The sequence below is a fragment of the Aquarana catesbeiana genome, linkage group LG11 (genome assembly GCF_042186555.1).
Source record: "Aquarana catesbeiana isolate 2022-GZ linkage group LG11, ASM4218655v1, whole genome shotgun sequence".
In the NCBI taxonomy this organism is placed as follows: Eukaryota; Metazoa; Chordata; class Amphibia; order Anura; family Ranidae; genus Aquarana; species Aquarana catesbeiana.
The window spans coordinates 27,246,430-27,274,391 of NC_133334.1; the positions used below are offsets into that span (position 1 = coordinate 27,246,430).

A 27,962-nucleotide genomic window follows, 5' to 3' on the forward strand; every position below is an offset into this window, starting at 1 on the left:
TCCTTCCCCTATATAGAACCCCAATATCTCCCATTGCTTGCCTTATTCTACCATCCAACCCTATCACCCCCCTACACCTATATATAACCCCAATAACTCTTATTGCTTGCCATCTCCCTATCCTGTCACCCAACTCTCCCCTACCTCCAATGCCTGCCATGCCCCAACCTCACAACCCTGTCAACCCATTGTCCCCTCCTTCCCCTGCGTGTAATCCTAATACCCCCAACTGTGTCACCCCACTGCCCCCTTTATATTACACCAATACCTTTCATTGCCTGCCAACCACCCAACCTCATCACCCTCCTTCCCCTAAATGTAACCCCAACACCTCTTATTGCTTGCCATCTCCCAACCCTTTCACCCAACTGCCCCCTCCTATCTCCCTCCCTCCCCTGCATGTAATCCTAATATCCCCAACTGTGTCACCCCACTGCCCCCTTCATATTACCCCAATACCTTCCATTGTCTGCCAATCCCCCACCATCCAACCCTATCACCCTCCTTCCCCTATATTAAACCCCAATACCTCTTATTGCTTGCCATCTCCCTATCCGGTCACCAGTGCCCCCCTCCCTCCAATGCCTGCCATGCTCCAGCCTCAAAACCCTTTCACCCCATTGTCCCCTCCTTCCCCTGCGTGTAATCCTAATACCCCCAACTGTGTGACCCCACTGCCCCCTTCATATTACCCCAATACCTTCCATTTTCTGCCAACCCCCTACCACCCAACCCTATCACCCTCCTTTCCTTATATGCAACCCAAATACCTCTCATTGCTTGCCATCTCCCAAGTCTCCCCTCCCTCCAATGCCTGCCATACCCCAACCTCACAACCCTGTCACCCCATTGTCCCCTCCATGTAATCCTAATAACCCCAACCCAGTCACCCCACTTTCCCCATCACATTACCCCAATACCTTCCATTGTCTGCCACCCCCTACCATCCAACCCTATCACCCTCCTTCCCCTTAAAGTAACCCCAAGATCTAACACCCGGTCCATGGTAGGTCCATAACCCCCTTTAGATAAAATATTATTGCATAGTCTTAATGATGAACACATAATAGAATAAATGAAAAACACAAATTCAATTGGTTTTAGTTTAGATTTATTGGTTGTATTACGTCATTCATTGAATGAAGGCATTTTTCACCTCGTCCATGATTATCCCACTCACAAATGTTTTTTATGTAGAAAATATCTTGCACCACAAATCCCAAATATGAATCTGCATTTGTAACAATAATATAGAAGTACATGGAGTAGAAGTACAATGGTTTGGTTGAAGGGCTTTTTGATTCTTTTAGTCCCCTCCCACCATTACCTGTATGGTAATTATCATATATACATTTCTGAAGACTCTGAAGGCACGTTCACTCTACGAAGTTGCGGTAAGGCACAGCAATGTAAATGAAATGCGTTGGTGTGACACATTGTAGTTGATTTACTAAAACTGGAGAGTGCAAAATCTGGAGCAGCTCTGCATGGTAGCCAATCAGCTTCCAGTTTTTTTTTTTTTTTTTTTGTCAAAGCTTAATTAAAACAAGCTGAAGTTAGAAGCCGATTGGCTACCATGCACCATGTTTTGCACTCTCCAGTTTTAGTAAATCAACCCCACTGGGAGAGATTTACTAAAACTGGAGCACTCAGAATCTGGTGGCAGATCAGCTTCTGACTTCAGTTTGCTTAATTCAAATTTGACAATAAAACCTGGACCTAGCCGATTGGTTACTATTTAGGAGGTGCACCAAATTAAAATTTTGGTGCTGAAACAGAAAATTCAGGATGCTCTTGGCCGAAACCGAAGATGACAGATTATAATTTAAAAAAAATTTTTTTTTTACTGACCAAAAATGCAACAAGCCAGATTTTTAACACCGCAATGGAAGCGCAGCGGACGAGTGTGAAGACATACATAGAATTTAAAGGGATGCATTTTTCTTGAGCTAAAAGGTGCCGATAATGACTGACAAATTCATATTCCTTTAAATTCATTATAGTAATTATGGAGTCTAATAAAATCCAAAAAAAAAAAAAAAATAATATATATATTTTATTTTTTTGTATTTTATTGGACTCATTAATTAATATAATGAATTTAAATGACTATGAATTTATTGTCAGTCATTATCGGCACCTTTAGCACAAGAAAAGCTCAAGAAAAATGCATCCCTTTAAATTCTATGTACGTCTTCACACTCGTCCGCTGCGCTTCCATTGTGGTGTTAAAAATCTTGCTTGCTGCATTTTTGGGCAGAAAAAAAAAAAAAAAAAAAAAAAAAAAACGCACCTCCCTGTTGAAATGCATTGAAAGCGCAGCAAGAACGCATCAATAAATGCACCGTGGTAAGTAGACATGTGCACTGACAAAAAATTTGTTTTAGTTTCATTCGTTTTATTGCTTTTTTTGGAAATTCGAAAATACGAAAATTCGTAATTCGCAAATCCCAAAAAAAAAAACAAAAAAAAAAAAAACAAAAAAAAAAAACAACCAGTAAAATTCGAAATAAAACGGACTAATAATAACTAACTATTAAATTATAGGCATTAGAATTTCCTTTCAAATTTGGCTGTTGAATGTAACGAATACAAATTTATCTGAAGTTACGAATGATCCGAAATAACGAATGCCGCATCTAAACAAATGGAATGGAACAAATTAATAATAATAATAATAATAATAAAAAGGTTTTATTAATATTTTTGATATTTATTATTATTAGGATTGTTACATTCCATTCGTTTAGATGCAGCATTCGTTATTTCGGATAATTCGTAACTTCGGAACAAATTCGTACCCGTTACATTCACTAACAGCCAAATTTGAAAGGAAATTCCAATACCTATAATTTAATATTTATTGTTAGTTATTTATTTCAGATTTTTTTAATTTTCAGATTTTCATTCTTATTTTTGAATTTTCAAATTTATGAAATTTCGAATTTCCCAATTTCGAATTTTCTGAAATTTCGAATTTCCGAAATTTTGCAATTTCTGAAATGTCCAAAAATTTAAAAATTTGGAAATTCGAAGTATTCCAGTATTGGTAAATCCCCCCCCCCTCCCCCAGTGCCATTCATTCTAAATGGCACCCCAACACACATTGTGACAGAACATGCATTGCTGCTCAGTGTGTGGAGATGCATTAATGTGCGTTGTGCTGGCAAAGAATGGTGCATGCATCTCTTTCGACACAAGTCCATCACAAGGTGCATTGGGGTGCAGTTCAGAGTAATTGGCACTACATAAAAACACCAACGCATTTAATGTGCATTATTACGATGACGCAAACGGGCCTTATGGCCTGTACACACGATCCAAAAAAAAAAAAAAAATCGGATGACAGATCGACCGACTTTTTTCGCTTACTAGTCGCAAGTAGAGATTGAATAGGTTACTAAAGTCACAAAAATTCTCGTACGACAGAAAAAAAAAAAAAAAAAAAATCGGAAGTGATGTCATGTGTTGTAATGTATTTGTATTGTATTTTCGGACAACAACTGTACCGACTAAACGAAAATCGTAAGATCTGGTTTCGTACGAGGAAAATTTTTGTGCTTGTCTGATCGAATAATATCGGATTAACCGCCGTGATTGGCTATCGAAAGCCCTGTACTAACAATCTGATTATCGCACGATCGCGTCGAAAGCGGTATTTTTCGTCCGATTTTCGGATCGTGTGTACGGGACATTAGGAATTTTCATTTTAGAAAGTGCAAGTAGAACAACTGACAGAACTTTATTAGTGTATAGAAAATAGAAGAGAGACAAGCAGCTGTCAAATAAAATGGAGTGTATGGAGATATATTGGGGCCTCGTTTACCAACGTGGCTGAGGGACGAACGATCTCACTTTTCATTGCTTGTTGCAGCCAATCAGTTGCTTCCATTCAGTGTGGGAAGATGAGGGAGAAATTAAATTGGTTGCTATGGACAAAAACAGACCACAAATGATCAAAATCTAAAAACGCCATCTTGACCATTTGTAGAAGAGCTTTTTATTATACAAACGCTTCATCTCATCTTTTCATTGTAGGAGATCGATGCTCTGCACTGCAGAACTGGTCCCCCATACAAACTTCATTGTATAGTAGAGAAGATAGTCGGAGTCCGGCTCCATAAAGTTAGAGTTTCAGCTGCTGCTGAAGATTGTGAATGGAGGAGGCACTTTTCCGGAGGGCCGCGTTCATCGTATCGTTCTGTTGAAGGATCTGGGGGTTCCCGTACACCCCAGTGCTTCCCAGTACACACGGCAGGCTTAAAAATACTTCCTCCTGGATGTTGTAGAAACCCTGGGATTGGTCGCAAAAGAGAAACAAAAACAATTAGAACCAGCACAATAAAATAATACGGACAGATCTACACTATATTACCAAAAGTATTGGGACACCTGCCTTTACACGCACATGAACTTAAATGGCATCCCAGTCTAAAGGCCCTGTACACACGATCAGAAAATCTGAAGGCAAAGCGGAGTCCCACCGAAAAATGGAACTTCCACTTTTCGGAATCCCCCCCACTCCGGTGTCACATTTGGCACCTTTCGCGGAGGGAGCAGATACCTGTCTAATCCAGGTATTTGCTCCCACTTCCAGGCCACAGATAGCTGCAGTATCCGCGGATATCTACGCCATGTCCGGCACCTCCGCTGTCTTCTGGGAGACACACAGGTCCCAGAAGACAGCAGGGACCAGTGGGATCGCACATGCGCATTAGGGAACCAGGCTGTGAAGCCGCAAGGCTTCACTTCCTGATTCCCTTACCGAAGATGGCGGCGCCTCCACCCGAGAGCCGAGGGACAGATCAACTTCGGGTGAGGACATCGCAGGCGCCCTGGACAGGTAAGTGTCCTTATTTTAAAAGCAAGCAGCTGCAGTATTTGTAGCTGCTGACTTTACCCGTTTCCGGACCAGCTGCCGCAGTTTTACTGCGGCAGGTCGGCTCCCCTGCACGAAACCACATAGCTGTACATTGGCTCGCGGGGTTCCAGATAGCAGGCGCGCGTGTGCCTGCTGCACAGCGGGGGTGCCGATGCTCGTGGCCGATGGTCACGATGACCCCCGGCCACGAGCGATCGTGACCAGGAGACACAGAACAGGGATGAGTGTGTGTAAACACACACTTCCCTGTTCTGACGTGAGTGACAGATCATGTGTTCCTATTAGCTAGGAACCACGATCCGTCACTTCCTCTAGTTAGTCCCCTCCCCCTTCAGTTAGAATCACCTCCCAGGGAACAGTTAACCCCTTGATCGCCCCACTAGTGTTAACCCCTTCCCTGCCAGTGACATTTTTACAGTAATCAATGCATTTTTAATCGCACTGATCGCTGTATTAATGCCATTGGTTCCAAAAATGTGTCCAAAGTGTCCGATGTGTCCGCCATAATGTCGCAGTCACGATAAAAAAAAAATATATATATACGCAGATCGCCGCCATTACTAGTAAAAAAAATAATAATAAAAATGCTATAAATCTATCCTCTATTTTGTAGACGCTATAGCTTTTTCGCAAACCAAAAATATGTAGAATACATATCGGCCTAAACTGGGGAAAAAAAATTTTTTTTTATATATTTTTGGGGGATATTTATTATAGCAAAAAGTAAAAAATAATGCGTTTTTTTCAAAATTGTCGCTCTTATTTTTTTGTTTATAGCGCAAAAAATAAAAACCGCAGAGGTGATCAAATACCACCAAAAGAAAGCTCTATTTGTGGGAAAAAAAAGACGTCAATTTTGTTTGGGTGCAACTTTGCACGACCGCGCAATTGTCAGTTAAAGCGGCGCAGTGCCGAATCGCAAAAAGTGCTCTGGTGAGGAAGGGGGTAAAAATCTTTCGCGGCTGAAGTGGTTAAAAAAAAAAAATTAATTTGGGCAGAACTCCGCTTTAAAGTGATTGTAAGGGTTAGTTTTTTGTTTTTTTTTTAAATAACAAACATATCATACTCACCTCCACTGTGCAGCTCGTTTTGCACAGAGTGGCCCCGGACCTCCTCTTCTGGGGTCCCCCGGTGGCGCTGGTAGCTCCTCCTCGCATCGTATAACCCGCCCCCCAGGAGAAGCGCTCTTACATTGCGGTCACGCTCCCGAGTCCAGCATTTGTGTCCATTAACACAGAATTAACATCCTCTTCTGGGGTCCCCCGGCGGCTCTCGCGGCTCCTCCCCACACAAATAACCCCCCCAGGAGAAAGAAGTGCTCTCCCGTGGGGGGGGGTTACCTTGCAGGCGCGCTCCTGAGTCCAGCATTTGCGTCCACACACAGGAATGCCGGACTTGGCCCCGCCCCCGGCGCTTGCGTCATTGGATTTGATTGACAGCAGCGGGAGCCAATTGCTGCGCTGCTACCAATCTATCCAATCAAGAGCAGGGACCCCGTGGAGAGAGGGAGAGCTTGTTTCTGCCTACAGAAATACGGGGCTCAGGTAAGTAAAACGGGGGGCTGGGGAGGGGGGGGGTGTGCGTTCATCGCCAGGCGTTTTTTCACCTTAATGCATAGGATGCATTAAGGTGAAAAAAACCACGAAGGTTTACAACCCCTTTAAATTTCGTCCAATGAACGATCAATTTTCTGATCGTTAGTACGCTGCTTTTGACAGCCAATTACGAAGTTTCGGCAGACAAAAACTGGATGCGCAGGCTCCAAAATTTTTGTCTGATGTGACCACAACGTCCGATTTTCTTTTCATTGGTACATTTTTCTGCCAAAAAAAAAATCTGAAGAGTAAGACTGGGCATGCTCAGAAATGAAAGAACACATACAAAACAATTCAACACATTACGTCACTTCAGACGTTGAATTCTGTCGTATGAAAATTTTATGATGGCGAGTACCCTCTTCACTTTCGATTTGAGACTAGCATCCAACCAAAAAATGACGAAAATTCGTCCAATAATCTGATCGTGTGTACAAGGCTTTAGTCCGTAGGGTTCAATATTGAGTTGGCCCACCCTTTGCAGCTATAACAGCTTCAACTCTTCTGGGAAGGCTGTCCACAAGGTTTAGGAGTGTGTCTATGGGAATGTTTGACCATTCTTCCAGAAGTGCGTTTGTGAGGTCAGGCACTGATGTTGGAGGAGAAGGCCTGGCTCACAGTCTCCACTCTAATTCATCCCAAAGGTGTTCTGTCGGGTTGAGGTCAGGACTCTGCGCAGGCCAGTCAAGTTCTTCCACCCCAAACTTGCAGTCATGTTGGAACAGGAAGGGGACATCCCCAAACTGTTCCCACAAAGTTGGGAGCATGAAATTGTCCAAAATGTCTTAGTATGCCGAAGCCTTAACGCTTTCGCTGCCAGAGCCGTTTTTGCGTTTATAACACCTCTTTAGGTTAAATCACCTGAACAGTAAAATCAGTCTTTATAGGCAGGAAAGCATTCTTGTTATACTCCCTGTGGAACCTAAGGGGTTAATCCTCTGTATTGTGTAAAAAGGCTGTTTGATCCTGTCATCTCTGATCCTCCCCTTCTTTTACTGTCCCCAATCCATCTGCAGATAGCACAGAGCCTTGGGGGCACTCTGCACATGCTCAGTTTTGTGTGCATTGCTAGAGGGTCATGTGATCAGCACAGGGCCAATCGGCACTGTCCAAACAGAGGGTCAGGGGTCATGTAGCCTCATAGGACAGTCAGAGCAAAATAAAAACTCCTCCTACAAGCTTTACCCAGACACCGATAGAAGTCACAAGACTGCTATATACTGCTGATGAGAAAAGGTATTTAGCCTTTTATATTTACTAAAATAATTGCATTTCCATGTTCTGTGTACTGTGGGAGACCAGATATAGTGAATGCAGGGTTTAGTAACACTTTAAGCGGACTCTCGAGTCTGTTAGGTGGTAGACCTTCTCTAAAGAACTTTTAAAGGGTCATTAAATCCATATTATTAAAAAACTAAAAAACAAAAACAAACAAAAAAAAAGCTGTATTAAATGCGGTTCATACTCACTCAGTCACTATGTGATTATTTTTTTCTATTCTGAAAAAAACCTGGTTGATCCTGCTGTTCTGTCTCCCCCTCCTGTCCATGTCCCCACTGCAGTTGTGGCTTCTGCAGAGCAGCCATTGGCAGCTAGTGCACATGCTCAGTTATCAGTGAGTTTCTATGCTGCTCCTTGATCACATCTGAGCAGCCCATGTGACTACAGAGTCACACATGTGGGCGTATACACAGTAGTAAATGACATGCCCCTCCCTGAATCTTTGAGACCTGAATCTAGGCCTGGGGGGCACCAAGGCAAAAAAAAAAGGGTTTGGTCCTCACCTAGGCCAGGGGACATTGGAGCAAAGTCCACAAAGTCAAATGCTCACAGAGTTGTATGTAGGCCAGGTGCACTAGACCAATGAGAAAGGCCTGTAGGCCACAGGACACTAGGCCCGTAGTCCTGTATCTGGGTATGGGAACACTAGCCCATTCAGAAAGACTTAAAAAGTCCTCATCTATGCCAGTGAACACCTGGTCAATGAGAAATGCTCACAGAACTGTTTATAGGCCAGGGGACACTGGGCCAATGACCAAGGCCTCCAAGCCAAGAGGTCACCAGGCTAATGGGAAGGGCCTGGAACACCAGGAGAATGAGAAAGGTTTGTAGACCTGCATCTGGATCAGTGGATACTAGTCCGTTCATAAAGGCTTGTAGGTGCTCATCCAGGCAAGGGGACACTAGACCAATAAGCAATGTTGAGATCTGTTTCTAGACCAGGGGGCACTAGGCCAATGAGAAAGGGCCTTTACAAAGGCCAGGGGACACTGGGCCAGTAAGCATTTAGACCACTGTACACTAATGCCGCGTACACACGGTCGGACTTTACGGCGGACTTTGCCCGGCGGATTTTTCGACGTACTTTCCGACGGACTTTGTGAATGAACGGACTTGCCTACACACAATCCACCAAAGTCCGTCGAATTCGTACGTGATGACGTACGACCGGACTAAAACAAGGAAGTTCATAGCCAGTAGCCAATAGCTGCCCTAGCGTGCCTTTTTGTCCGTCGAACTAGCATACAGACGAGCGGACTTTTCGACCGGACTCGATTTCAACGGATAAATTTTAAACAAGTTTAAAATCTAAGTCCGTCCAACTTTTGAGAAAAAGTCCGCTGGAGCCCACACACATCGAATTGTCCGACGAAATCCAGTCCGCCGGGCAAAGTCCGCCGTAAAGTCCGCTCGTGTGTACGCGGCATAAGACAATAAGAAAGGGTTGACTGCCTCATCTAGGTAAGGGGGCACTAGGACAGTGAGAAAGGCTTTTAAGCTTGCATCTGGGCAGGGGACATTAAGCGAAGGGCATGTAAGTTGAGGAACACTATGAGAATAAGAAAGGCTTGAAGGCCTATAGCTTGATCAGGGGACAATAACCCCCTTCAGAAAGGCTCGTAGGTCCTCACTCAAGCAAGCAGACAATAGACCAATAAACAATGCTGGGATCTGGAAAGCAGGGGCAAGCACTGCGATTCTTTGTTGATAAGAAAAGAGTATGGCTACATGTATGCTGAACTGCTCTACCTTTGACTGATGGTTTGAAGCTGCCTCTCCTAGTGGATTGGTGGCTGAAGCTCAGAGGGACACCTGGGCTGAAGAGTCGCTGTGTATATCCCTTTGTGCACTTTTTTTGAAAGTGGCCAATATGTGATTATATTACTTACTATGAGATCGCAGTTGCACATTGGCGCCCCTGCATTAAACCTTGTTTATGGCGGAGTTTCCCTGGTCCCTATATATCCCCTGTGATCGCACAGAGCCTCCCCTCCAAATTCCAGTGGACCCACCTGGTGACTTCTCTTGACGTCTCCCTGAGCTATATGAAAACTGGTGGTCCGTGGAAACTCCCTGAAGAAGCCAATGTTGGCGAAACATGTTGGGCTATGACATCAAGCACCTCTCTCTCTCATTATATTTATAATATATATATATATATATATATATATATATATATATATATATATATATATATATATATATATATATATATATATATATATAATCAGTGATCAACAGTACTAATTCCACTACGCTCTGCCATTAGTTTTTATATATGTGTGTGTGTGTGTGTTTTTTATGGAACCCTTTATTTTTTTTTGTCGCTTTGTGTAATAAAATTTATATTTTCATATAAACTTTGTATAGTCCTTTGATATAGGCACCACTATACTCCCAATCATCCCACTACGGTCTATTCCAATCTACCAGGGATGAGGTGCCAGATACATTAGTGTCACCCAATCTACCTCTTAAGCAATGTTGAGATCTGTTTCTAGGCCAATGAGGAAGGCTTGTAGGCCTTTATCAGGGCCAGAGGACACTGGGTCAGTAAGCATTTAGACCAGTGGACACTAGGACAATAAGAAAGGCTTGGATTCCTCATCTAGGTCAGAAGACACTAGGACAGTGAAAAAGGCTTTTAGGCTTCCATCTGAGCAGGGGACACTAGGACAATGAGAAAAGCTTGAAGGCCCACATCTACACCAGGGGACACTAGACCAGTAAGAGAAGCTTGTAGACCTGCATCTAGTCAGGAAAACCCGGGCCAACGAGAAAGGCTTGTACTGTAGGCTTACATCTGGTAAGAGGACACTAGGCCAGTGAGAAAGGCTTAGTTCACATCTAGCTTGGGTAGATGTGGCTAGCTAGATAAAAGTTGTTTTAAAATGACTAAATGGTTCTCTGCAGGCTCTAGCAGTCCAAAAAAAAAAAATAATAATTTGACAGATGATTGGAAAAAAGTAAGATGGAGGACTAATTACCTTGGCAAAGGACGATACCGAATGGGCCTTTCTTTTGTTTTGAACAATGCTGTCCGTGAGTTCGGCTACAGACAAGCCGATGGACCACGATCTTTGACCTTTCCCTTTCATGACCTCCAAGGTCCTGAAGATGAAAAACAAAATGTGGCATTGTATTACTGGTTTAGATTTAGCAATATTTAAAGAGGAGCTCCAGTCTGTAAAAAAAAAAAAAATTAAAAAATCACCTCATATTGCCTCCCCATTGCCCACTATAGGGGATATTAATTATACACATCTTCTTCAAAAAGTTCACGCCTGTCTTAAATCATATGATAAACCACATATTTCATGGTTGGGCCGCATAAGCGATATCAAAATTGACATCTTGCTGAAATTATTATATGCCTTTTAGGCTATCCTAGACCCCCCCGTCTCCGTGATTTTTTCTGCCACTGAATAAAGCTATAAGAGCCTTTATATGGCAGCATAAAAAAAAAAAAAAAAAAACGAATTAGATTAACTACCCTATTCTTACCTAAGAGAAGGGGGGCAGGTTGGCTTTACCTCGAATGTTACAGCGTCTTTGCTCAGAATCGTAGACAGGTATCATGGTAAAACTACGAAATTGTGGACTTATCTGGAACAAGACCTTATCGGCCCATACATTACCTTCTTATCTTGGTTAGATCCCAAAAAACGGCCTCCTAAAGCCATACTACCTCTTACGGTTTTAATGACGTTACAGGTATGGGATGCAGATTTACGTAAATATCTACTTTCCTCCAGACTGAGCTCCCTGACTCCATTGTTTGGACATTCGTCGGGGAGCCTACAAGGCCAGAGGTATTTTTTTTTCCCCCCCAGGTCAGTGGTGGCGACGGGCGGCGTGATTGACGATGGATCTACATCAGCAGACATTGTTTTTGATTTTTTAATAAAGGAATTGTCAAAAACCCGTGTAGTGCCTTATTCACTTTTTCGGTGAATGGGTAGGGGCTACTATGTACCCCATGCTCATTCACATGGGGAAGGGGGGTGAAATCTGGGGACCCCCTTGTTAAAAGAAGCTTCCAGATTCCGATAAGCCCCCCCCCCCCGAGACCCCCGCCCAGGGTTGTGGGGATGAAGCCCTTGTCCTCATCAACATAGGGACAAGGTTCTTTGCCCCAACCCCCCCCCCATGTTGAGAGCACTTGGCCTGGTATAGTTCAGGAGAGGGGGGTGGGGGACTTGCTCGTCTCCCTTTCCTGGCCTGCATGCTCAGATAAGGGTCTGGTGGTTTTGGGGCGCAATAGGGCCCAAAGGGCCTGGTACGGATTGGGGGAGGGGGGAACCCCACACTGTTTTGTTTTTTTTTTTACATTTCAGCTCTCAGCGGGGAAGCCCGCTGACAGCCGATGAGTCATTGGTTGTTAAGGACGCAGCGGCCGGCTTCCTGGCCCGCTCCTTAACAACCAGCTATTCTTTAAACTCGAATCAGACAATCATTTTTCGACTGATCCCAATTTGAATTGTTCTGAAAATTTGGAATTTCTTAAAAAAACTAAACGATTTTCAACGAAAATCATTACCATTTCATTTGGGTACATTCGAATCACCAAAAATTCGTCCAAATTTACATTTGAACTGAAACAAATTGCACATGTCTAGTACTGCTTAGCCACAATAACAATCTATATTTTCCCTATAAGATAACAAACCTTACATTTTTGAATTCAGGACCACCTTAGGCAATTTACCTGTTTGCCAGCTGCTCTTGAAAGATCTTGGGATATAATCTTGTAGGCGATTTGTGATTGTTTGCAGCATCTTCTTCACTCCATGCAGCCACTGAAAAAGAATGTTGCCATAAATTCAGACGATGGGCTTTTGCTGTTTTTTAAACAACTTTTCTCATCCACTGCTGCTCTCCCTGGGCGATGGTTCCTGAACTTCAGGTCCGTTCTGTCAACGTGACATTTGATGCTCCACATACACAGATGGAAGGAGGAAACACATGCAAGCAGAGTAGGAACATGCAAACTCCATGCAGATAGTTTAATGGTCAGGATACAAACGGAGGACCTCAGTACATAAAATGCATACTCACCAGAAGTACATAGATTTCCTCCAATAACCTTACAACAAGCCAATGAGGAACAATTGTGACCATGAAGGTTCCTTGCTTACCTTTGTTCTCACCCTGCTCTCCGATGATCCAACCAGCCTGCGCCTCCTCCTGGGAATTGGTCACGGTGCGGATGATGTGTTGGAACCGGGCTGAATCCAAACTACATCCGATCCCTAGGACCTGTCGATGAGGCAAACCGCTCAGTTTCCAGGCCACATAGGTCATGATCTCCACTACAAACCAGATGTAAAAAAAAAAAAGTAAATATCTGATGCAGGTGGAAAGTAAAACATTGCAAAAAATCCCCCTACAAGTTATGGAAAGTTTCCGATTGGTGATGGAGGTGGGTTTATTGCTGGCGGAACGTTTCTGATTGGTGATGGGGGTGGGTTTATATTTGGCAGACAGTTTCTAAATGGTGATGAGGGTAGGTTTATATCTAGCAGACAGTATTGAATGGTGATGGGGGTGGGTTTATATCTGGCAGACAGTTTCTGAATGGTGATGGGGGTGGGTTTATATCTGGCAGACAGTTTCTGAATGGTGATGGGGGTGGGTTTATATCTGGCAGACAGTTTCTGAATGGTGATGGGGGTGGGTTTATATCTGGCAGACAGTTTCTGAATGGTGATGGGGGTGGGTTTATATCTGGTAGACAGTTTCTGAATGGTGATGGGGGTGGGTTTATATCTAGCAGACAGTTTCTGAATGGTGATGGGGGTGGGTTTATATCTGGCAGACAGTTTCTGAATGGTGATGGGGGTGGGTTTATATCTGGTAGACAGTTTCTGAATGGTGATGGGGTGGGTGTATATCTGGCAGAGTTTCTGATTGCCATATATAAACCCACCCCATCACCAATCAGAAACTGTCTGCCAGATATAAACCCACCCTCATCACCAGACAGTTTCTGATTGGTGATGGGGGTGGGTTTATTGCTAGCAGGTAGTTTCTGATTGATAATGGGCGTGGGTTTATATCAGGCAGACAGTTTCAGATTGTCTGATATAAATCGACCACCATCACCAACCAGAAACTAACGGCCAGCAATAAACCCATCACCAATCAAAAATTGTCTGCCTGATATAAACCCATCCCCCATCACCAATTTCTGATTGGTGATGGGGGGTGGGTTTATTGCTGGTGGAAAGTTTTTCTTATTGATGATGGGGGTGGGTTTATATCTGGCTGGAACAGCATTTCTATGCTGTTTAAAATCATATGTAAACCCTAACGATGAATTTCTATTATTTGCTCTTTTTTTGGCTTTTAAATATACCATTAAGTGTTTTTTATATCTGTTTAACCAGAGCAAGCCAAAATATCTGTTGGGTCAGAGATTCTATCCTGTACCCTATTCCTATGTTATCTCAAAGAGTGCTTCAAGTTCCTATCCTGGACTACAGAACAATTACACCCCATGTTGTGAAGATAAGGAAAGTGCTTAAGTAGCTTAACAAAATCAATTGGGAAAGGCTGAAGCCGTTCCTTGAGATTTCAAATTGAACTCCATGATAAGCAAATATTGTCTAAATCCATTCCTCATGTGTATTCTTCTTGAATCTCGGTGTGATTTGTGTATTTCTTTCAGATCTGTGCATTAATCCTGTGTGAGACTTTTCCTTCCTGTAATAAAGACCGCTCATTGCTGCTTTCCCTCCTTGTGCAGGGGAACTGGTCTTGTCTCCGCCCCCTCCTGTAGTTTCCTGCAGGCAGCCTGTAGTGGGTGGGGCCTGCTGGGTCCCTCCCACAGCTCTGCTCAAGCTATATAGAGCACAGTGATGATGTCACTGCTACTTTTTCAAAGTAATATCTCTGGGTTTAAAATGGATTTACATGAGTAGGTATGTCTCTTGTGGCTATTAAAAAAAATAATTTTCATTTTTTTTTTCACTATTAATTTTATAAATTTTTATATTTTTACACATGGCTCCTTTAAATTTTTTTAAATCACTTTTATTGTTTCCACAAGGAATTTAAACGGCCTTTGTGATAGCAATAGGCAGTTACAGATCCTCTTTACTGAGACATTAATGTAACAGGGACTGCTCTGTAGAGGGGGCACTGTAATGTAAAGAGGGGGATGTGATGTAAAGGGGACTGTGATTTAAAGGGGGATGCACTGTAATAATTACAGCGCCTCTTTACAGTGCAGTCCCCCTTATATTACAGTGCCCCTAGCAATCACAGCCTCCTCCATCACAGCGCCCCTGCACCCCCCCCCCCCCCCCAACAGCACACATCACTAATCTCTGCCTCCCCTGCACAGGACTCCTAGCTTTGGCAGGGCAGAGGCTGTGATCAGTCCGTGTGTTGTCTCCCGACTCCCCCCGCCCACCCGACGATGTCATCCTATCAGTAGGACAGGGGGGCGGGAGGAGACCTCTCCACTCCAATCTGCAGCATATCCGGCCTCCTGCCCTGATAGGACAACATCGTCGGGTGGGCGGAGGAGCCAGGAGAGAGGACAAACAGTCATGGCCGCACAGCGGAAGGTGAGCGGCGACCGCGGTCTGTAATGGCCCTGTGCGGACATCGCTCACCTCCTGCTGTGCGGCCCAGTCATCAACAGGCCACGGTCCCTGTCCCGGGGGTTGAGGACCCCTGCTCTAACCCATTCAGCCCTTACCTGGCTGAGAGGCGATGACCAGCACACTGTCTGGGCAGTGGTAGGCCACAGCTGGCACTATGCCACGTAACAGCTCCACGTTACTCTGAAGAACCTCCAAATAAGACTGAGCGTTGCTCCATGCATTCACTGTCATGATAACCACCTTAGAGCCAGCAGCCGTAGACAAATCTGAAAGAAATGCAATAAAAAAAAAAAAAAAAAAAAAAAAAAAAAAAGCTTAAAATCTCTTGACAAGCAAAAAATATTATTATTTTTTTTTTAAAAAACAAACCTGTGCAGACTTTCAGCTCACATATTTACCTTTGCTGACCTGCACATTCGGGATGCAGAATATGTCCAGGTCCATGGCTCCTCCCCCTTTCAGTCCACCATCACTGACGTCAAGAAGTACCAGCTTGTCCGCGGCCCTCTAGACAAAAACACAAGATGTCATCACTGTTAATGTTAATTTCCAGACTGCAGAGGAACAGAAACACTAGAGAACTCTATACAGGGTGTGCGTTCATTTTACAAAGTGGATGCAGAATGTAATGAAAAGCAAAGAAGACCCAAAATATAACACAATAAAATGTGACAAATATATAAAACAATCTCTTCATTAAAAATCTTTTTTCCCCCCACACTTGCTTACAGTGATTGTAAAGGTTTGATTTTTTTTTTTTTAATACTAAAAACAAACTTGTCATACTTACCTTCGCTGTTCAATGTTCCCAGATCCTCCCCTTCTCGGGTCCCCTCCGTCGGCACTCCTGGCTCCTCCCCCTATAGCAAGTCATGTGACACCGACCTTAGATGGTTTGGACGGTATTTATATTTACCTTTGCAGAGATGGCCAATAAACAGGCCAGAGCCACATCCCCACCTCCGATTACTGTAACCTTCCCCCTGCTTGGTAAACTCACATCTATGTTCGATACGCCTGAAACGGGGAAAAAAAAAAAAAAAGCATCAGATGCAAATAATAAAGTCTTAGGCCAGTTAGATTTTTTTTTTTTTTAAAGCGATAATAAACCCAAAAGCAAACATTTATTATCCACTTGCCGACCGCTCTACAGCAGTTTTACTGCATATTTATTTTTTTTAATTAATATATATATATAATAAAAAATATATGTAATAATAATAATAATAATAAATATATGAAAAAAAAAAAAAAAAAGCATCAGATGCAAATAAAAGTCTTAGGCCAGTTAGATTTTTTTTTTTTTTTTTTGCGCTTTATTAGGTTTCAGTAATAGCACTCACACATAAGGTAATGCAATGATTTAACCCTTGCATGGCTGTTCTACAGAAACACAAACTTATCTGAACAGAGCGAACACGTACCCTTATTTAACCCCAAAGGAGTACAACAGCGATCAACCAGGAAACTCCACATAAGACAATCAATTACTGCCCCAATACAATCAACCCAAAAGGTTGTCGTTGGGTGTCTAAGGAGGTTGAGGGGTAACGCACAAACATGCGACTGTCTGTCTCCCAATATTACCTTTACTGGACCTAAAGCTATGTGACTTGCTGCAGCTTCTAATTCACATTGTGAGAAGCTCACAGTGTGCTGTGAAAGCAGAGGAAGCCATTCCAGTCCAGGAGAGGAGCCGGTACAACTGTGGAAGACTGAAGGGAAGGCACGGGTCATCCTAAAAGTGGGCCGGAACGGCAACAAAAACCGTTAAATGAAAAAAAAAAAAAAAAAAAAGTTGACCTAAACTCAAAAAGTAAAAATGTGCTACTTTATATGGAACATCTAGACATGTTATTGGTGCCCGCCTTTTTGTTCTTGAATTCCTCCTAAAACATAGCAACGCGCTTCCAACAGAATCACAGATGGCAATAAAAACCTGACCAGAGCTCCAACCCTTCCCTACTTTCTTCAACCACTTGCTTACAGGGCACTTTCTCCCCCTTCCTGCCCAGGCCAATTTTCAGCGCCGTCACACTTTGAATGAAAATTGTGCGGTCATGCTACACTGTAACCATGTGAAATTGCTATCATTGTTTTCACACAAATAGAGCTTTCTTTTGGTGGTATTTAATTACTACTGGGGTTTTTATTTTTTACTAAACAAAAAAAAACGAAAATTTTGAGAAAATAAATAAAGAAAAATATAAAACAAACAAAACATTTTCCATAGTTTATAATAAAATTTTGCAAACAGGTAATTTTTCTCCTTCACTGATGGGCACTGATCAGGAGACACTGAAGGGCACCAATTTGCAGCACTGGAGGACCCCCAATATCCAGCACTGGAGGGCTCCCAATTTCCAGCACTGGAGGGCCCCCAATTTCCAGCACTGGAGGGCCCCCACCCCCGATATCCAGCACTGCAGGGCTCCCAATTTCCAGCACTGGAGGGCCCCCAATTTCCAGCACTGATTTGCAGCACTGATTTCCAGCACTGGAGGGCACTGATGTCCCTCTAACAGAAGCCGTTTACCGGCTATATTCTTTTCTTCCCATTGACAGCGTAAAGAAAAAAAAAAAAAAAAAAAGGTAACCGATTTCTGTTTATTTCCGTGATTAGCTGTCTAAAGCCCCCATACACACGATCAGATTTTCTGCTGATTTTTGTCTTCAGATTTACTAAAACCATGAAGTACAAGGGGCCTGCCTGATTGCATACAAATTGAAACTCCTAAGGTTTGACCTCATATTATATGGTTTTGGTAAATCTGAAGACAAAAATCTGCAGAAAATCTGATAGTGTGTACGGGGCTATTGGCTGACAGCTGATCACATGGTAAAGGGCCCGCTGTGATTGGCTCTTTACCCTGCTCTGTGATCAGCCGATTCCAAAGAACTCGGCGATCACAGAGCGCACCGTGCGGGCGGCGCGAGAACGTGAGGATGTACATGGACGCCCTCCCGGCATTTGATTTTGTATTAACCACTTGACGTCCGCGCTACAGCTGAAAGACGGCTACAGTACGGGCGTCGAGTGGTTAATACACAATGCAAGGTTTTGGGTGGAGTTCGGCTTCAACTAAAAAACCCTGCAGCGAGGTTTCCCGTACCTCGGTGGAATATTTCCCACTTACCATCGGTGACCTGAGAGATGTAGGACAGCAGCTCCCTCTGTCTGTCGGCGTCGGCCACCGTGAGGGAGTAGAGCGGGAGTTCCTCCTCAAACTTCTTCACCATCTCTTTGATCAGTCCGAGGATTGTGGATTTGGGCTAAAAAGACAAAAAAAAGTTCTGGTCACATACCGATCTGTCAACATGACTGTGCAGGTGGCCATATGGCCAGTACTAGGGGATAATGACCTCAGAGAGAGACTAAGCCATACACTGTGGGGGCGGTTGTGGGGGGCAGCTGTCCCCACCGGGAGAAGACAGCGATTGTCGCTAGCTGCTATAGCAGACGCTTACGATAATCGTATGCAAATCCAGCAGGCTGGTTGTACCCACGTTGGTCGATCGATCAACTTGGTACATTCAGCCTGTCCATTGACGGTTCGAATCTTGGCCGATTCCTGCTGAACCGGCCCGAGATTCGAACTGTATATGGCCGTCCTAAGTGGAGGCAGAAATCTCATCCTCCACTGCAATCAGCATCATCCCTTATCAACAAAGATCCCTATTCTGGATCCCCTGCAATCAGCAACATCTTTTACTTACAAGGTCGCCATTCAGGATCCATTGCAATCAGTTTCACCCCCCCCCCCCCCCCATCTACACAAGGTCCCCATTCTGTATCTATTGCAATCAGCCCTCATTAAAAAAGATCACCATTCTGGATCCCCTGCAATCAGCATTATCTTTTACTTACAAAGTCACCATTCAGAATCACCTGCTATGACTCCCCCCCCCCTTATCTACAAAAAGTCTCCATTCTCGATCTACTGCAATAAGCATCATCCCTCATCGACAAAGGTCCCCATTCTGGATCCACTGCAATCAGCATCATTCCTTATTGACAAAGATCCCCATTCTGGATGCACTGAATTCAACTTTATCCCTCATCAGGAAAGGTCCCCATCAGAGGCGTTGCTAGGTCTACAAAAGATCTGGGGCTAGAGCCCATAGCAGCGTAGTAAAGAAAGTCATACGCTTGGGCGGGCATACACATGTATATACAGTAATATACGTGTGTGTGTATATATCCCCAGAGAGCCCCCCCCTCACATCAGGGTCCCCAGAGCCCTTACATTAGGATCTCCAGAGAGCCTCCCCCTTGTATCAGGGTTCCCAGAGAGCCTCCCCCTTAAATCAGGGTCCCCGGAGAGCCTACCCCCTGCATCAGGGTCCCCGGAGAGCCTACCCCCTGCATCAGGGTCCCCGGAGAGCCTACCCCCTGCATCAGGGTCCCCGGAGAGCCCCCCACTTACATAAGGGTCCCCAGAGAGCCTCCCCTCCCCTTGGGGACCCCTGCAGAGACTCGGGGCTATGGGCCAGAGATTTGGGGCTATAGCCCCAAAAGCCACCCCCTAGCGACGCCACTGGTCCCCATTCTGTGTCCTCCACAATCAGCATCATCCCTGATCTACAAAAGGCAATCAATCAGCATCATTCCTTATCAAAAAAAAAAAAAAAAAAAATCCCCATTCTGGATCCCCTGCAATACAAAGATTCCCAGCCGGCGCGGTCAGCCCTGCCTGCTGGACTACAGAACTCCCCCCTCTCCCGTCCGTCTCTTTCCTTCCTCACATGCATTTGATGATTTATTTCTCAGAAAACGAATGCAGCAGCTTTGAGTCTATCTACACCAGGGGGTCTCAAACTGGCCGCCCTCCAGCTGCTGCGAAACTACAAGTCCCATCATGCCTCTGCCTGTGGGAGTCATGCTTGTAACTGTCAGTCTTGCAATGCCTCCTGGGACTTGTAGTTTTGCAACAGCTGGAGGGCGGCCAGTTTGAGACCCCTGATCTACACACGGAGTGCACTGGGAAAGGCTCTTGGGAGACGTAGTTCATGTGGAATTCCAAATCAACGGGAACCGAGCTCCCAGCACCTGCAAAGATTTTACAAACCCGGTGCTGGTTTTAACCTCTAGCTGTCCACGTAACGCATATGTGCAGCGGCAAGGAGGGCGAGCTTGAACGCCCACATTTCGAGCATTGGAATGCATGGGTGGGAGGAGGAGCTCCCAGCACAGTGACCGAGCTGTCAAATACAGCTCCTGGTCCGTACTAATGATCCAGCCATGTGACCACTGCGACAGCCAATCAGGCTTAGGGACCCTGTTAAAGGGACGGTGGGCCTGGGTGTAAAGAAAGAATTAAAAGCGGTTTCTCCTTTGGGAACAAAGTAAAAGAACCCCAAAAAAATGTGGGGATATGATCCAGAGTGGGAGGGGAGAGTAAATCTGGGTCATGGCTGGACATACAGTTTGGTATTTGAATAATGTATAATTATATTTATGTACAGTATTTTAGGAATGTGACAAAGTTATTCATAGTTTTTTTTTTTTTGTTTTTTTTTAATATACTTCCTTATCAAGCCACGTCCAACCCTGCAATACCTGTCCAGCCAGTGACTCAGTAAAACCAATGACAGGTCTGGTCATGTGACACTCCCTGGTCATGTGACAGGCTGTACTGTGTAGGGTGACACACAGGCAGTGGATGGTATGTTAATGGCTGGCAGCCATCAATACTGAGGATTATAAAGAAGATCTCCTGATTAGGCAAAAAAAAGTTTCAGCAGTTTCTAATGGGTGTACATTATGGGGGAGATTTACTAAAACTGGAGAGTGCAAAATCTGGTGCAGCTCCACATAAAAACCAATCAGCTTCCAGGTTTTATTGTCAAAGCTTAATTGAACAAGCTGAAGGTAGAAGCTGATTGGCTCCCATGCACAGCTGCACCAGATTCTGAGTGCTTCAGTTTTAGCAACTCTCCCCCCTATGTGTCCCATAGGCCAAAGTGCACAATGCAGCAGCATGCAAAAAAAAATTTTAAAAAATCTGCAACCAATCAGAAATCCTGTTTCACTATCCAGCCTACCATCACCTGACTTCTGATTGGTTGCTCTGCCCTCTAGCCATTTATTCCACAAGTCTAGGACGCAGCGCTCTTACGTGGCTCCAGTCCTGGAGGTACGGCAGATAGATCCTCCCCTGGGCATCTATGTGCTTGCCGACCCGGATGCCCATGGCGTCGGTGGGTTTCAGGAAGCAGAGCGGGGGAGCGAAGGGGTGCGAGTCCAGGAGCCAGAGACAGATCGGGATGTTGTAAGAATTCCCTGCAAAAAAAAAAAAAAAAAAACGTTAAAGCGATATTCAACCCAACCCAAAAGCAAACATTTATTATCCACTTGCTGACTGCTCTACAGCAGTTTTACTGCATATTTATTTTTTTAATTATTAATAAATATATATATATATATAATCTCAGGAGGTGATCAAATACCATCAAAAGAAAGCTCTATTTGTAGGGGAAAAAACCCCACCAATTTTGTTTGGGTGCAGCATCGCACGACTGTGCAATAGTCAGTTAAAGTAACGCAGTGCTGTGTCGCAAAAAATGTCCTGGTCATGAAGGGGGGGGGGGGGTAAATCTTCCAGAGCTCAAGAGGTTACATTAAAAAAAAAAAAAAAAAAAAAGATAAAAATGTGGTTAATGTGGAAATGATAAACCCTCCCCCACACACACAGGCGGGTGATGAGTAATGAGTGATGGGGACGGTTGTCGGCCTCCTTCCAGCCCACGATGTCAGATGACATCAATAAATGCATGAGGCTAAAGGGAAATATTGTCCCATGACTTTAATATTATATCATATCAGAATATTTGGGTACTTTTTGTATAAATTTACATCACAATTAATACTAATAAAAAAAATTAAAAAATATATAAAATAAGAAAAAAAACAAACAAAAAAAAAAAAAACAAAACACTTTACAAACCAAATGACTGCAGAGTGAGATAAAAAAAAAAGAAAAACTTCATAGTAAACTTACCCTGAAACTTCATGGGAACCGTCCCCGAGAGGTTCAGCAGGTCTTTCTGTGAACCGTCTTTAAACGCTGAAAATAAAAACACGATCATTAGACACGCCCACCGCAACAATCGATCAATCAGCAGGATCCAGACTAAAAATTGAAGCTCGTCACATTGTAGCAATCCTTTTAGGGTTCATTTACATTCGCTTCGACTTCAACACACATTAAATACCTACAGCTTCAACATACTTTTTTGATGTGTTTTTGATGATTCTCTGATGCTTTTTTTGCAGCTTTAATGAAGCTCGGCAAAATACCATACGTGTTGATTTTCTGTTTGTTTTAAAGGGGCTCAGTAAAAACCTCCAGCTTTGCTAAACCTCCACTTAGTAGTAACCACCAGCTCTGCTGATCCCCCCCTGTTCTGCTAATCCCCCCCACTTAGTAGTAACCCCCAGCTCTGCTGATCCCTCGCTCAGTAGCAACTTCCAGCTCTGCTAAACCTCCACTCAGTAGAAACCTCCAACTCTGCTGATCCCACTGCTCAGTAGTAACCCTCAGCTCTGCTAATCCTCTCCGCTTGGTAGTAACCCCTCCATCTGCTGATCCCCCACTCAGTAGCAACCTCCAGCTCTGCTGATCCCCCGCTCAGTAAAAACCTCCAGCTCTGCTGATCCCCCCCCCCCACTCAGTGGTAACCACCAGGTCTGCTAATCCCCCCCGCTCAGTAGTAACCCCCAGCTCTGCTGATCCTCTGGTTTGCTGCTCCTCTTTCTCTGATCCCCGCTCTCCTCCCGCTATATTGCTCCCACGCTGAGCACCACGTGTGACATTGCTAATTTCTCCTTCTCTGGTCCCCCAGCTCTGCTGATCCTCTCCTGCTCAGTCCTCTCTCTCCGGTCCTCGCTCACCTTCCAATATCGTGTTCCTAAGTTGCACATCATGTCTGCGATCTGCTAGTTGCTCCACTTCAGTCCTTCCTAGAAGGACCTGGGTGAGTGTTGTCACCCTAGGACAGGAAGTGTGTTTCTGGCAGGATCATCAGGTGAAAATAAAGGGAAAACGAATGCAGCCATCACATCTAAGGACTGGTGAGCTGTAATTACATTACATTTCTGGTCCCGGGATTTGATACACTTTAATTAAAAACATTAAGCAGGACTTTCTGAGTGCCTGAGTGATGTGGCAGGTCACTGGCTCCAGAAGTCTTCATCCACTTACTGTATGTATCCATGGAGTAGATGAATCCTGGAAAGGTCCTGTAGACATCTCTCAGCTCTTCAACCGTCAGATCCCGAAACTTGTACTGTCATCATACAAAGTCAGCTTTAGTTATTAATTATTATATATTATTATTACTACAATTAGCTCCGCCTTTATAGGTTACATATTTAGCTTTGATACATAAACCACTTTGAATATCTTACGGTAACACCACACACACACACACTTCGATTTTATCCGATCGATGAGCAATTTGATCAAAACGGTCGAATCCACAAACAAACGACGAGCCACAACTTCCCTTCTGATCGATTTAGACTCAAATTTTATAATCAGATGTGATCAGACTGATCCGATCGACCAGAGTGGGAAAATGATCAATCGTTTTGCATCGATGGACAGCACTGAGATACTTCGTTCATGAATATGATCGTAGTTTCACTGATCAGATTATGAGATCCCATGTTGGAAACAGAGATCGATAACTTACAATCTTATCTTAACCAGTGACGTCCACCCAGAACCATGAAAGTCCCTAATCATTTGACTATAGGTCGGGCAGGATTTTTTAACGTTCCAGGTGGAAGTCATGTGACGTCCTTCCAGATCCTGCGGCGCGGTCAGTCACAGCCAATGACTGATCAGTGTACCTGCCCGCTGCCAGTACCATGTGATCACTGTGACCAATCACAGCAGACCACATGACAATTGTTAACAATGGATGGCTTCCTTCCACGCCATCCATTGTGTGCATTTGTGTTGCTAGCCGTGATTGGTCACAGTGATCACATGGTACAGGGCCAATCACAGCCCATCTGTATCATGAGATTAGCTGTGACCAATCACAGCTAATCACAACAACACTCACTGAATGAATCAGTTGCATTCAGTAAAAATAGTTGCTTAGAACAATAAAATTAATTGGTATAAGCAATGTGTAAATTAAAAAAAAAAAAAAAAATCCTGATCACCTCCCCAGAGTAGTATAGTGTTATGGCCCGTACACACGATCCGAATATCGTACGAAAACGGTCGCCCGAGGAAGGATCGTTCAATATTCGGATCGTGTGTACACTACTTTTGACAGCCGATCACGACCATTCATCTGACATTATTCGATCGGACATACACCAAAAACTTTCCTCGTACGATTCCAGATCGTACGATTTTCGTTTAGTCAGTATAGCTGTCGTCCGAAAATTCAATACAAATACATTACAACACATGACATCACTTCCAATTTTTTTTTGTCTGTCGTACGAGAATTTTCATGACTTTATTGAGCTATTCAATTTCTGCTTGCGACTATTAAGCGAGAACGGTCGTACGATCGGTCGTACGATATTCGGAACGTGTGTACGAGGCATAGCTATGGTAACAATGTATTGCTCTGGTCACAGTGTGTTAAAAAAATAAAAAATAAAATGTAATTAATAAAAATATTATTATAATAATAATAAAACAAAACTGTTTATTTTTTTTAACATATTGTCACTAGTCAGTGTTCCTGATCACCGCCACACATGATAAAGCTGTACTGCACTGGTGACAGTATGTAAGAATAAAAAAAAGTGAAAAAAAAAAAAAAACAACAATTGTTTTTTCTAAATTCTTTATTTTCCAAAAAATTATGACAAAAAATGACAACTACAAAAAACTCGCCATGCCTATTACTAAATACCCGGGATGGTCTACTTTCCAAAAAGGGGTCATTTGGGGGGCACTTGTACTGTCCTGGCGTTTTCGGGGGGCCTCAAGATATGAGATTGGCTGTCAGTAGATCAGGATTGATCGATTTTCAGAAATATATCCCATAGTTCGTGGACTGTATAAAACTTTCCTACAGACAAAATAATATACACTGATTTGGGTCATTTTCACCAAAGAAATTTAACAAAATACATTTAAAATTATGAAGAAAGATTATTTGCGAAATTTTATAAAAGAAACAAAGAAAAACTCTTTAAAAAAAATAAAAAGGTTTTTTTTTTTTTGTTTATTTAGTAAAAATACAATAAAAAAACCCAGCAGTGATTAAATACCACCAAAAGAAATCTCTATTTGGGTGAACAAAATAATAAAAAAAACCTCATATGTGTAGTGTTGTATGACCGCGCAATTGTCATTCAAAGTGTGACAGCGCTGAAAATTGGCCTGGGCAGGAAGGGGGGTAAGAGTACCCAGTATTGAAGAGGTTAATTATCGATCACAATCCTCCTCTCCGCATGTGGCATATCGATCGAATGGGTTGTGGACTTTGAATTAAATTATTCTTATTGGGAGAGATGGATCACAAAAGAAAAAAAAAAAAAAAAAAAAAAAAATCGATCATTTATGGAAGTTGTATGAAGAACCAGAAGCAGTGTACGGTTTCTTCGGGTACGCCGGCAGACTGGACATTGTGGATCGGCCGCCTTAACGCAACGCAGGGGCAACGCTGGGCCTACCGAGATGTATTTGGGCTGTAAAGAAAATAATTAGATGATGTCATAAAATAGTCCGGGCTGCGTCTAGGAAAAAAAAATGCAATCTGCCGCAACTTGGGATAATGGTTGGTGCAAACCGCCGGTCCACCTCGCCCCAAGAGCTTTCACTCAAAACTTTCCCGACCTTTTCCCAGGAGTTTGTTTCCAATGCCCCATGGATGAGCGCTAACGTCTATGGTCCTCCAAACCCAATATGTCTACAACCGATCAATATGGGTATAAAAGTTGATCGATCAGATGGGACCACAATCAGAACCAGTACTGAGTCACATGATCAATACCTCCAATCACAGGATCAATACCTCCAATCACAACATAATCAATATCTTCAATCACAGGATCAATACTTCCAATGACTATAGGGGGAAGTTTGAGTTCCAGTGATCAGAATGGGGAGGGGGAGTTGGTAGAGTGTCAGCTCTGTGGCCCAGTACAGGGGGGAGGGGGAGGACTCACCTTCCCCAGCCGCGGTCGGATGAGCTCCACATTCAGCTCCATCTCCGGATCCTTCTTCCGGCTTCCTCCCCCCGAACACCGGGACCAGGAGCGGGGAGGAGCCGCGGCAAGACACCGCCCGACATCACTCACAAGGCGGATCCAGAGCCCATCCCAGAGACCGCCCGGAGGGGGCGGAGAGATGAGATCCGGGGTGTCGCAAGCAAATCGGAAGTAAGATTGGCGCCAGATATAGATCAGAGCAGAAAATTCAATTTCTATAGGAGAGAACTCGGCATATCGGGTGTTGGTGGACGCAATAATAAGCCTAGTGTTGGTGGATGTATTAATAACCCCCAACATTGGTGCCAATTGACGCAATAATAACCCCCAGCACCGGTAGCGGTGGACTCAATATTAACCCCCAGCACCAGTAGCAGAGGACGCAATATTAACCCCCAGCACCGGTAGCAGTGGACGCAATATTAACCCCCAGCTCCGGTAGCAGGGGACGCAATATTAACCCCCAGCACCGGTAGCGGTGGACGCAATATTAACCCCCAGCACCGGTAGCGGTGGACGCAATATTAACCCCCAGCAGCGGTAGCGGTGGACGCAATATTAACCCCCAGCACCGGTAGCGGTGGACGCAATATTAACCCCCAGCACCGATAGCGGTGGACGCAATATTAACCCCCAGCACCGGTAGCGGTGGACGCAATATTAACCCCCAGCACCGGTAGCGGAGGACGCAATATTAACCCCCAGCACCGGTAGCAGTGGACGCAATATTAACCCCCAGCACCGGTAGCGGTGGACGCAATATTATCCCCCAGCACCGGTAGCGGTGGACGCAATATTAACCCCCAGCACCGGTAGCGGTGGACGCAATATTAACCCCCAGCACCGGTAGCGGTGGACGCAATATTAACCCCCAGCACCGGTAGCGGTGGACGCAATATTAACCCCCAGCACTGGTGTCGGCGGACGCAAAAACCTTGAGGGTTTACAACCCCTACTGATTAACCACTTCAGCCCCGGAAAGGATTTACCCCCTTAATGACAAGGCCATTTTTTGCAATACGGCACTGCGTTGTTTTAACTGACAATTGCGTGGTCGTGCGGCGTTGTACCCAAACAAAAGTGATGTACTTCCTTTCTTACAAATAGAGCTTTCTTTTGGTGGTATTTGATCGCCTCTCCGGTTTTTATTTTTTGTGCTATAAACAAAATAAGACCGACAATTTTGAAAAAGGAAAACAATATTTTTTACTTTCTGCTATAATACATATCCCAAAAAAACAAATGTATTCATCAATTTAGGCCAATATGTATTCTGCTACATAATTTTGTTAAAAGAAAAATCGCAATAAGCGTATATTGATTGGTTTGCACAAAAGTTATAGCGCCTACAAAATAAGGGATAGATTTAGGGACTTTTAATTTTTATAATAGTTTTTACT

General features: G+C 43.9%; 1 protein-coding gene across 1 annotated transcript; it reads right to left on the reverse strand.

Moving 5' to 3' along the window:
* Positions 1-1,094: 1,094 nt before the first annotated feature.
* Positions 1,095-26,670, reverse strand: UEVLD (UEV and lactate/malate dehyrogenase domains). Its single transcript, XM_073604119.1, has 12 exons — positions 26,521-26,670; positions 23,576-23,660; positions 22,373-22,438; positions 21,491-21,654; positions 18,509-18,644; positions 16,288-16,388; positions 15,770-15,878; positions 15,467-15,637; positions 12,897-13,070; positions 12,467-12,557; positions 10,746-10,869; positions 1,095-4,294 (listed from the first exon to the last, which is right to left on the reverse strand). Exons 1-12 carry the CDS (start codon positions 26,560-26,562, stop codon positions 4,127-4,129), a joined length of 1,431 nt encoding a protein of 476 aa, XP_073460220.1. The 5' UTR covers positions 26,563-26,670; the 3' UTR covers positions 1,095-4,126.
* Between the last annotated feature and the right edge of the window lie 1,292 nt (positions 26,671-27,962).

What these genes read in the sequence shown, in the direction of transcription:
- UEVLD (XM_073604119.1), bottom strand. Translation starts at nt 26,562, where the DNA reads ATGGAGCTGAATGTGGAGCTCATCCGACCGCGGCTGGGGAAG. An exon ending in CATCTCTCAGGTCACCGATG is followed by an intron (nt 16,389 to 18,508) that starts GTAAGTGGGAAA and finishes TCCCCGTTTCAG; the next exon opens with GCGTATCGAACATAGATGTG. An exon ending in AGAGCAGGGTGAGAACAAAG is followed by an intron (nt 12,558 to 12,896) that starts GTAAGCAAGGAA and finishes ATTCTTTTTCAG; the next exon opens with TGGCTGCATGGAGTGAAGAA.